Source organism: Eufriesea mexicana, unplaced genomic scaffold (assembly GCF_001483705.2).
Source record: "Eufriesea mexicana isolate 0111107269 unplaced genomic scaffold, ASM148370v2 scaffold4744748261, whole genome shotgun sequence".
NCBI classification, from domain to species: domain Eukaryota; kingdom Metazoa; phylum Arthropoda; class Insecta; order Hymenoptera; family Apidae; genus Eufriesea; species Eufriesea mexicana.
The window spans coordinates 1-12215 of NW_016907860.1; the positions used below are offsets into that span (position 1 = coordinate 1).

The 12215-nt window shown below is 37.7% G+C and overlaps 1 protein-coding gene across 2 annotated transcripts; it reads left to right on the top strand.

Moving 5' to 3' along the window:
- The first annotated feature begins 1497 nt into the window (after window positions 1-1497).
- Window positions 1498-11768, top strand: LOC108547160 (putative glycerol kinase 5). 2 transcript variants are annotated; one of them, XM_017899666.1, is made up of 12 exons: window positions 1498-1741; window positions 4293-4386; window positions 4534-4633; window positions 4719-4878; window positions 5379-5460; window positions 6181-6374; window positions 6503-6629; window positions 7037-7141; window positions 9058-9152; window positions 9237-9400; window positions 10550-10683; window positions 11304-11768. In XM_017899666.1, the coding sequence occupies exons 1-12, from the start codon at window positions 1646-1648 to the stop codon at window positions 11444-11446; spliced, it is 1494 nt and encodes a 497-aa protein (XP_017755155.1). In that variant the 5' UTR covers window positions 1498-1645; the 3' UTR covers window positions 11447-11768. The 2 variants fall into 2 exon arrangements, with proteins under 2 accessions (XP_017755155.1, XP_017755076.1); XM_017899587.1 differs by having other exon boundaries at window positions 5379-5493; window positions 11304-11767.
- Window positions 11769-12215: the final 447 nt, after the last annotated feature.

A 12215-nucleotide genomic window follows, 5' to 3' on the forward strand; every position in this document is an offset into this window, starting at 1 on the left:
ATTTTATTTCTTACAAAAATAGGGAATAAAATATAAAACACGCGAGCAAGTTAAAAATCGCGATCACGCCCGAACGAGTTCGCGTTCATTCGAAAGTTCGACTAGCCTACGAGACTTACTCTCGTGTACAAGACAACTCTATACCTCGGCACCCTCCCGACCGAACCTAGCCCACCCAGCCACCGCAGACCCTGCCATGTTTTACTCGCGAACGAGAGCGATCGACGAACCAACGAAACATCCGAAATCAAGCCGAGGGTCCCTAGCGTGGTCCTGTAGCCGGTCACGCAGGACCCTGCCACATGGGGGCGAAATTAATCATCCCATGGGGTCTGACCGCAGGCCCATATGCAATGTCGCGGCTACAGGACCCATACCCCGGTTGTGCACGCGCTGGTGCCAAGGACGACTAGGGCCGACAGACCCTCGGATTGATCCCAGATGAGTGTCAGCCCGCCGATCACCCTAGAACCAATGCGCGACAAGGGTGGCAATGGCGAGAGTGAGTGTCAGAACGAATCGTTTGGATGACTTACGAAGCATGGAGTTGTCAAGTACACGAGAGTACGTCGCGTAGGCTAACAATTTGTTATTAATGATAAATTTTATAATTTATACATTTTTTATCTACTATCACCGCATTTAATAATTAGTTATAGTTACTCAGGTGCACAAATGATTATAATTATGGACATTAATAAACTCGGGATACTCTCACCTAACTTGTAAGACAACATTGAATCTCCAAATATTATTACTTTTTGTGTAATAATTCATTTTAGTAAAAAATCGTGTCCATTTGGAAAAACTCATATTTTTCGAAAGCTAAGGATAATAGAGCAATTTCGATTATGGATTCATTTTCAGGGAAGTAAACTCCGCATAATTATGCAATGGATATTAAAGATTAAACTATAATAGAAATATTGTATGTGTTTAATCGAATGTAGTATTTATCTCGATGTTTTGGTTTTGACTGCTAGGTTATGACTGCCGCCAATCCTGTATCTCATCATTTCAGTTAGGAGCTTTGACTAACTCAGGCCAATATACCCTTCGTCTATTGCTAATTTACAGCCTTTCACTAGGGCCTAGTCCAAGTGGTGTCAGTTCGATCTGAATGTCCACGAGTCATCGGACGCTGGTAATAAAGAAATAAATCAGACTCCATTGACTCAGGATGCTCAGTGTTTGGCAGTGAATCTAGAGAACAATGTCCACTCTAACACTCCTACTGATTAGTGACTTCATATCATTATCTTACCGTATACGCGAGTATTCGCTATGCTAATCTTATCCTTAACAAATATACTTTTATTACATAGAAATTTCAACAATATCTCAGGTCCGATATCCTCCGCTTCTCTCGTTGTTTGAACGTCATATCTATCGCTAGGCTTTCGCGCTACGTGCGTGCACTGCCGATAAACTGGCTAATAGATCATGCGCAGTACGGCGTTCTTCTTGTGACACACAATTCTCGCGGGATAAGCGCCAGTCTTCTGCGCGTCTTCGTGCGAACGTGTACCGTATCATGACCTTGTTCCCCTTCATCTGTTCCTTTTCCGGCTCACACCTCGAAATAATCGGGACGATACGCGGACGGTTCGAATAACAGACAGAAACGAGTCTTCGGCCGATAAAAATGAAATACATCGGGGCACTCGACGTGGGTACTACGACCGTGCGTTTTCACATACTCGACGAGAAGGCGAACACCGTTGCTTCCTCCGTGGAGAAGGTTTGATATTTACTTATTTTTCTTAATATATCGAAAATTGCTGGGTGTGCGAAAATTTATTTCCGATGCACGAGTTCCTGGAGCAAAGTGGAATTCGAAAATATACGATATTTCGTTGGAAGAATATTTTTTGGAGGCGTTTCGGAAACTTTCGGTGCGATGTGAGAGAAAATTGTGGGAAAATCGGCGGAAAATTGTAGGAATTGAGTTTGTGGATTATGTTCAATGGATGTCACGTGATCTCAATCGAGTACTTTGACGAAACTCTTTCTCCTTTTAATCGACGCCTTTTATCGATAATTTTAGAGCGAAGATTAAGTTCAGATTTTTAGGATCAAGTTCAGATTTTTCTATGAACTGGATGAACTCGTGAGGAAAAGCAAGTTGATTTTGAGATAATAAGAACACGGAATTATAATTCTTTCGCGATCGCGAAGGAATCGATTGTGGTAAATTGTCGAATAGCGTCCTATACCCGTGTAAGAAAAATGTTTAATATTTTACTGACTCTAGAGTTGCGTCAGCAATACGAAGTTAGAAGCTCGACTACGTTTATATTAAGACTATTTTTCAACTGCTTGTTGCATTTGACGAAATCTTCTTTGATAAGATTACATAACGTGTGGCAAGATTAGGTTAACATTGCTCGATAAGATCCGATCTTAAGCAAATGAACATTACTCCTCGGCATATTTTATATTATCTAGAAAGTTAATCTTTTCGATCGCTTAATTAAATCAATGAGATATTGGCGCGAAAAAGGCGAAATTATTAAATTATTGAATTATTAAATTATTAAATTATTAAATTATAACGAGAACATGGTCTGTGACACAATCGTTGAGATAATTAAAATATTTTCAAAAGTCGTAATTGCGATATATTTATTTATTTATTTTTATTCTATTTTAACGGGTAATAATTTTTCGGTTACAAGAGGTACGTTATTTATTACGAACGTAAATGTCGGATAATCCCTCAGTCGTAATTACAGCCAGGTAATTACAACGATTGCTGTAACGACAATTCAAAACACAGTCGCTTCATATGAATGACAAATTATATTACATACGCATAGCATGAATATAAAATAAGCATTTATTAATCTTACATAAATATTCCCAAATATGTAATTAACATAATATTTAACATGGATAAATATAAATATAAATGTATATGCACTTACTTTGAGTAAAAATAATTTATTACTTTGAGTAGAAATAAAAATAACTTCATACGAAATAAGCTTTTGTTTTTAATGATTTTTATTTTACACGAGTCATTTTAATTAATGTTAATTTAATTAACTAAGTTATTAAACACTTAAGTTATTTTAATCAATGCATTTCCATATTTCTATGTTTTCAACACTCTCTCCCGTTTCTTTTCACATGTCACGGACACAAAGTAGAATAGATTTTATTTTGCGTTAACAAATAATTAATCGTGAGTATTAAATTAATTATTTAAGGTAGTAGAAATGATCGAATCGTGGAAATGATCGATTTTGAGGACTACAAAATCAGTGTTGCACGAGGAATGCCAAATAACAGGTTACAGAGGAGCATTCTTAATATTTTACTTCGATTCTACTATACATCACATAGTAACACGATCCTGAAAAAAAATTCCTTCTGAATCATTTCCCTGCTTGAAATCCGTGGACGAGATATTCCGTCCCCGCTTATTTTTCGTGAAACTGTCTGCGAAACGTACATCATGCGAACCGGTTTCGACGGTATTACGTTCTATCTACATCCGTTTTATTGTTGCACGTAGGCCGAGACGAAATGATATCAACGACAATTGGATGGGCCAACGATATAACGATACTTGGTCGCGTTGCTTATTAACCTAATTGCACACGTACGTACGTGCAATTACACTGGCGCGTCGCGCATGTCGTGCATTTGCTTGTACTTGAAGGAATAAAATGTCAGGAAAGAAGCGAATTGAGGAAAAGCGCGAAATTATTTGGAATATTAAATGAAACTTAGGCAAATTTCGTCTCGTAACAGTCGAGATGAAAAAGATTGAAAATCAATGATCTGAGTTAATTTAGATGAGATCATTTGGAAGGATTATTCAATGTTAATCGAAAAATATGTTCTTCTCGTCTTAATTTTAATTTAATGAAATTTGATGACAAATTTAATTAATCCGTATAATGCGTTTCCTGCTAATTGAATTACTATGCTATAGCGATCGCGAGGTTCGTGAAAAATTTTATTTTGAAGTTATACGTACATAAAACTGTTCGTGTAAAGCTGTCTACTCCTTCTTTGGCCATAGACTTTAATCTTACATGTAACACTTCATGTAATAAACATGTAACAGCTCAAGGAAATTTGTATGAACATAACAGTTGTAGCTATTTTAAATAAAGATATGATAAACATCAGTTATATTGATGATACGCAATATTGATTATCATAATGATGGATATAGTAAACATAAAAGCGATCACTAATTTAGGAAGTACCACGGTAGCTACTATAATTATACTATTGCAATTAGTGTAGTAACTAATGTTCTCCTAATTTATATTCAGGTCCGTCTTTTATATCCAAAGCCTGGCTACGTGGAAATAGATCCAGATGAGTTATGGCAGGCCATAGTGAACGTGATAAATAATACTTTAAGAGGTAAATTCTAAAGAAATTCTAAAGAACATCTATTGAAATTCTATAGAAATTCCAAAGAAAATCTAAAGAAATTCTAAGGAAATTCTAAAGAAATTCTAAAAAAAATCATTGTTCCAAAAAATTAAATTGTTCTCCATTTTATTCTAGAAAGCAAAGTGAATGCGGAAACTATAGTTGGTCTCGGAATATCCACGCAACGATGCAGCTTCACAACATGGAATTTGAAGGATGGGAGACACTATCACAAGTTAGAATAGTCATACCTATTAATCGTTTTTTTCCCACCCAATGGTACAGACTATATATATACTATCATTTATCTTACATTTCAGTTTCATCACGTGGAAAGATTCACGTGCTAACGACATGGTAAATGAATGGAACTCATCCATATCAATGAAAGGATTGCGATTAGGATCGCAAATTTTATACACGCTCTCGAGGAAGAAACGATACTTGGCCGCGAGTGTCTTCAAATTCATGAACACACAGGTATTCATCTTTTTCGAATTTTCATAACCTTTGTGTAAGAATTAACGTATTTACGTCAATCATTCTATCAACCATATCCGTTTGAAAGAAGAATACAAATCATTCCCGACTTTGAATTCAAAATGAAAAATGAGATTTTAAAAGTTCTTCCTTTGAACGTTTGATTTGTCATTTTAATTTTCTTGCGATTTCCAATTCCATCGATTATTGTTCGATCTAAGTTAATTCTACGCAATCAAAATTTTATTTCTCTCTGAGAAAAAATTGAAAAGGAAAAATTGATGAGAGAAAAATTTTATGATTGTAATTTTTCTTTATCTGTTCACTATCTGCTACGATCCAGAAGATTGAGATCGATCATCGTTTCGAGAAGATCGCAATATTAATAGAGCAACAAAGACATAGATCAATGCTTCAAACGTATAGACGCTATAAAACTCCAAAAAATTTTGATTTAATTATCGTTTATTTTTTACTATTTGTTTTACGGTGCAATTTAGATATCTCTAAGGTTATTGTGGGCATTGCAACATGTGCCAGGTTTGCAGGAAGCGGCGAACAACGGAAATGCCGTTTTCGGAGGTGTCGATTCTTGGCTTTTGTATAAACTAACTGGTATTCATTTCGATATTATATCTTAACAACGCATATTTATTCTAGACAAACAAAAACCACTCGATTTACGAAGATTTTATTAGCCGCGTTACTAATTGAAAGGATCATATCAAAATATATCTACATACAGTCCAAAAAGTACGTCATTCTTTTAACACGTTAAGTGCCCAGCCCGTTTCGCTTGCCATTCAGTTCAGGCCCAAACTCGGCCGTCAAATGAGCCACCTGCGGCGGGCGAAGTGTTTATAAAACTCGGAGATACTGTAATAATTGTTATAGCAGGAATTCCCGAACGTTAGGACCAAAGATGGCGAAGAATTTAACACCAAAAGGTAGCACCTTTTGGTCCTAGTCTTGGTCCGAACGGAAAGTCTAGCGTCGGTAACTGGGGACCGGCCGGGCCTAAACGGAAAGTCTAGCGTCGGTAACTGGGGACCGGCCGGGCCCGAACGGAAAGTCTAGCGTAGGTCCCTGAGAACCGGAGTGGCACTTAACGTGTTAATATCGATTCCACGTGATACTAGCCTTATTTCTAAACACTTTTACCTAAGAATGCATAATTGCTTAAAAATTCAAACAAACATTCTTTTTGAGATTAACAAAAGTTGCTTTTGATACGAACCTTTCAATTTTATCTATTTATTTATTTCATAGAAAAATTCTCTAAATTATGTGCTCTTTTCATAGGAAGACACGTGACAGACGTCTCGAGTGCATCAGCTACTGGACTCTTTGATCCATTTACAATGTGCTGGTCATATGTAATGATAAACCTGCTGAAACTGCCGAACAGCATCTTTCCAGAAGTAATGGACACCTGTGGCAATTTTGGTGTCACCCCAAAAGACGTATTCGGAGTGGAAATTCCTATACTTTGCTCAGTAAGTCATGTTAACCTGTTTAGAATCCTATCATCTATCCTTTGCTACAGTAAATCGATGATAATTCCGACAATTAAGAAACCCGAGCAAAAGAAAAGTTTCCAAATTAACTGTGTCACTCAAAGTAGATGGCAGATCAGTCAGCTTCGCTGTTTGGTTCGGGATGCACGCAACCGGGAGATTTGAAAATCACCATGGGAACTGGGACATTTGTGAACGTGAACTCGGGAAGCAAAGCTCATGCCTCGGTTTCAGGTAATTGTGATTAATTAGAAACAAAAGAGCCAGGGAATTAACCCTTTGCACTCTAGAGGCGCCCTTCAGTCGTCATTTGATAAAATTTCGAAGATCGGTATTAATTAATATGTCAAATTTAAGATAATGTAACGATGTGCGAGGTATCGAAATCAAATAATTCTATTTGAAATTGTCAAGTGTCAATTATTATACTATTTCTTATTTTCTGCTCAAAAAAATATTGCCGGCTTCATAGTAGAAAATCTTGGAACTCCTACTCTTCTTTAGCCAAAAAATCGTCGAGTACAAAGGATTTGCGCAATTAAAAGTACGGGCAAGAAAATTCGTAGGTAAAGCTAGATAAATTAATTCCAAGTGAAATTCCAAGAATGTATCAAATTGTGATTTGAAATTCTTTTTCACAGGTTTATATCCACTAGTCGGATGGCGGATAAACGACGAATTAGTATACATGGTGGAGGGTGCATCGAACAACACAGGGGTCCTCATTGAGTGGGCCAAGAAGATAGGCAAGTTCTTTTAAATCACGTTCGATAGATCTTTGCAGCACAATTTTAATACTAGAACTACCGAGTAGCTAAATATTCTATACACAGAGGATAATAATTATAATAGTATTGTGATATTGCGAGCTGGGAAGAATTTTAGCAAAGAAAGCAGTATTAAAAGCGGTATCGAATTCAACCTAGGCGTTTAGGGTATCATCTGGAGTGCATGCGGATGTACGGATGACCACGTGCAAGAATTGCATGGATGAGATATTTATGACGAGATAAGGAATGAACGAAAGTCTAAAGTAGCTGGCCCACCAAGAGCGAGGTCGCGTGGGAAATGAGCGATCAACGAAGAGAGCTTGTGTATGAAAAGGGAGAATGTTAGACTTTAACCCTTTGCGCCGCATAAATGTGTCCCACGTAAATGGCCGAGAAACACAAATATGCGCCTGCTGTTGCGGTCCTAAGACCCTCACGTCCCAAGTTAAGTGGTGGACTGTCTTATATCCTTATTGTTAGCGTCGCTATGAACGAAGATCGCGTTTAACACGTTGAGTGCCACGCCAGTGGACCTTCCGTTCGGGCGCGGCCCAGACTAGGACCAAAAGGTGCTAACTTTTGGTGTTAAATTCTCCGCCATCTTTGGACCTAACGTTTGGTTTTACGTGCCGTTCCGTTCGCGCCATTGTTAGTCGCCGTGCGGGCCTGTTCGGGCCGTAGGGCCCGGCGTGGCGTTTAATGCGTTAAGTGCCACGCCGGTGCCCAGGGACCGGTGCTAGACTTTTCGTTCGGGCCCGGCCCAGACTAGGACCAAAAGGTGCTAACTTTTGGTACTAAAATCCTCCGTCATCTTTGCACCTATCGTTTGGAAATTCCTGTTATAACAATTGGTACAGTACCGCCGAGTTTTATGAACACTTTACCCGCCACCGGTGGCTCATTTGACGGCGCAAGACTTTCCGTTCGGGCCCGGACGTTCCTCAGGGCCCGGCCCAGACTAGGACCAAAAGGTGCTAACTTTTGGTATTAAAATTCTCCGCCATCTTTGCACCTATCGTTTGGAAATTCCTGTTATAACAATTGGTACAGTACCTCCGAGTTTTATGAATACTTCGCCCGTCACTGGTGGCCCACTTGACGGCCGAGTTTGGGCCTGAACGGAACCGCAAGCAAAATGAGCTGGACACTTAACGTGCTAAGCAGTAACGAGCGCTGGTAGTTTTGAATGACTGTCGTAGCAGCGGCTCGGTTTACCACGGTACGGTTTACTCAAAACCGCTCCGTTCTCAAAGGGTTAACATTTAACCGTTTGAGTCCCAAGTAGCGCGATCGCACTGTTCAGATTTCTTGTCGAGGAAACACAACACATTTCGAGCGTTCTTGGCAGCTGACGGTGCGTCACCGACTATCGAAGTCGAAGCGCTGTCGCGCCCCACTTGGCCAGTTATCGCCATAATATAAACAAAGCACGGTCGCACTGCTTGGGATTCCTCGACAATGTTTTTTCAAAACCCTCTGGGACTCAAACGGTTAATAAGGATGCAAGAGCGCGGGTGAAGCGAAGAAGAATACGTGTAGTCGAGACGTAGTGAGTAGAGAATCGTGTGTTTGAGAGTTAGGATTGAGAGAAAGTTAGTGTAATATTTTAGTTTAAATAAATCTATTTTGTTATTAAAAACGAGTCGTTGTTTATTAGATCTTGAAACTGATTTTTGTCAGTATAAAATTAATCTAGTATTCATTCGACAGTATTATAATAGTAAACGAAGATAAGTAGGTAATATCTAATCACACTTCTATGTCAATTTTGTTAAAAGCAGATGCATGTTTTTAACAAGTCCCAACGTAAGATATCTCAAATTATTCGTATAGTAATTCTAGTATGAAGTAAAAGACATATGGCTAGAATTTTAAACAGGTAACTATTTCAGGCATAATTGATCATGCTGCTGAAACAGCGAACACTGCCAGGTCTGTGAATGACTCTGATGGAGTGTACTTTGTTCCTGCGTTCAGTGGATTACAAGTACGTTACTTTTAGAAATTGTTTATAACGATTTACGTTATTACGTGGATTCGACTAAGAAAATTTTCCATGATTTGTTTATAGGCCCCCATAAACGATTACACGGCGGCAACAGGCTTCGTAGGCTTAAAACCTACTACAGGGAAGAGTCACCTCGTTCGGTCTATATTAGAAAGCATCGTTTATGGGATTTTATTACTTTACGAGTCACTGTGCACAGAAACTTCTTTCACTTATGACAAAATACGGTTGGAGAAAAATTCCCTATAAAAATTTCGTTCCATACGAAAGCAGAAGTTATACCGACGGTAACTCAGAAGATAAATGTCAAGAATAGTATCTATCGTGATATATTAATTATAAATTAATATTAATATTAATTTAATCTTTTATTTTTAAAACGGTAAATAAGAAATCGTATGCAAACTAAGACGTAAAATTATTTTACTTCGATATTCCACGCATTGTTGGGTAATTGTAAATTATTATATATTAATTATCATTCGTGTTTAGAAGCTGATAAAATGGCGACTGAGAGGCGCCTCTCGAGTGTAAAGGGTTAAATTTATTTTAATTTAATTTAAATAAATTATAAATTAATATTAATTTTCGAACCCCAGATTTTTATACGAATCATTCGCAGATCAAACTAATTAACTTCGCTGTTCGAATTCTTTTTAATTTTCGGCGCCGAAACTCTCAATTGATGCTTAACTTCTTACATTTAAGATAAACTTCTACTCTGTAGAGTTAATTATCTTAGCAAATGAACGATTCAAATCTAATCTCCCTATTCTTGATATTTTCATTCTTAACACGTTAAACGTCACGTCGGTTTTACGTGCCGTTCCGTTCACGCCACAATTAGCCGTCACGCGGGCCCTTCCGGGCCGTACGGACCGGCGGGGCCTGAACAGAAAGTCTAGCGCCGGTCCTTAGGGACCGACGTGGCGTTTAACGTATTATCCCTTTGCACTCGAGAGGCGATTCTCAGACGCCATTTAAAGATCGTTATTAATTAATATCTCGAATTTAAAATTGCCCAACGACGCGTGGAATATCGAGATAAAATAATTCTTCGTCTTGTTAATCTGCACTATCTGCACTTCTTCTTTTGAAAATATCTTTATGGCAGAAAGTCGACAATATTTCTAAAACGGTAAATAAGAAATCGTATGCGAATTAAGACGTAGAATTATTTTACTTCGATATTCCACGCATCGTTGAGTAATTGTAAGTTATTATATATTAATTAACATTCGTGTTTAGAATCTGATAAAATGGCGACTAAGAGGCCCCTCTCGAGTGCAAAGGATTAACTTCTACTTTGAATTTTGTGTGCCTTTCTCTTAATTCCTCCGATTACAAATTCCCCGATTTGTATTTCTTGTCAATAGAATCGACGGTGGAGTGTCAGGGAACGATTTTGTGTCGCAATTGTTGGCCGATCTGACAAATCTCGAGGTGGAACGAGCGACGAGCACAGAAATGTCTATTTTAGGAGTAACATTTCTCGCTGGCTTACAATGCGGTATGCAAATTACTAGGCCTTACTGAACTCTCGACAATTGGCATCCTTGAGTCATAAACGGCCATACTCGGGTTATTTTTCATTCTTATCTGAACCTAACCCGACTTATTATTATTATCTCACCGATGACCCAACGATACCCGTTGAAAATGGAATCGTGAATCGTACAATAGAGCGTATACAATAGATCAGCTTTCAGAAAAATGAACGTTTGTAGTCGTTTAAGAAAATATCGTATAATCGCTATTATTATACAATACAATGCAAACCCGCGTAACCTATTTTTCATTCTACTTTCCCTTTATAATATCGGAGAAAGTTGCGCTTATTTAACTGCACTTTCTCGCGTAATGTAAGATCTAGAGAGACCCATAACCCGGAACGCTATTTATACACTACCATGTCTCATGATCATCCTTTCCATTTCTATCCTGTCTAATATAAATTACAGAATACGTCGATTATAATTGCATATTAGTATTTGATATATAAAAATTTGATGATTGTATTTAAAACAGGGATGACAATTTGACGGAAATGTATTATAGCGAAATTTCTTTTATATTTCCGTGGACCAGTCTATTTCTAATCTTAGCTGAATCTCTTTATTTATTTCTCAGGTTTATGGAAAAACAGGGAAGAGGTATTTAAGCTTCGAAAGATACAGACAATATTTAAGCCAAACGCAGAGAACACGGCGCGATATCAGCCGATAATTGCTCAATGGAGAATAGCTCTACAAAGACTCGGTCAATGGTACTGATATTCATACCAATGATAGAAATTAATAATAGATTACGGGAATTTATCGTAAGAAGCAAAATGGTGGTCCTCGCTCTCCAAAAGGAAGTTCGGAAAACGAGATACAGTGTGATTTTAGGCATTTTAGTCATTTTTATAATATACATGGTCGTACTTGGTATTCTGTTTTTATTATAAAATCGAAAATAATAACTCTTTCAAACAGCACTTTTTATAATTGTATAAATCAGCATACATTTTTTTATTAATAATAATTGCTTTCGACAACGGTCAAGGTGATTCAGTTTGTAGGTTATTATTTGCGACGATAAACATCGAATGCATAGGTACATAAGAAAATTATATATTACACGTTGGTAATAAAAGCTCCTAATTTCGGTGTTGAAACGAGAAACTTCAACCATTTCAACGGACTTTCATTGCGTTAAACGTGGTTCAACCCTCTATACAAACTTTCACTTCTATGACGTGGAGTACATCGGAATGTCTTTTTGGAGAAATAACGTTTCCAATGAAACGATCGAAAAATTCAGCAGAGCTGTGAATAAGCACTAACTTTGTTTAGAAATCAATCGGAGTTAATCGAAGAACAGAAATTTACGTGTCAAATTAACCCTTTGACTGCCACGCCGAAATCACACGTTTCCCTCAGGACGCCACGGGAGTGCACCGCTAGATGCAAGATTTGTTCTATGTTTTTGATGTTCTAATAAAAATTTTTAATCGTTCAATGGGGCACTTTTTATTTCAAAGTATCTCCTAATTAGCGG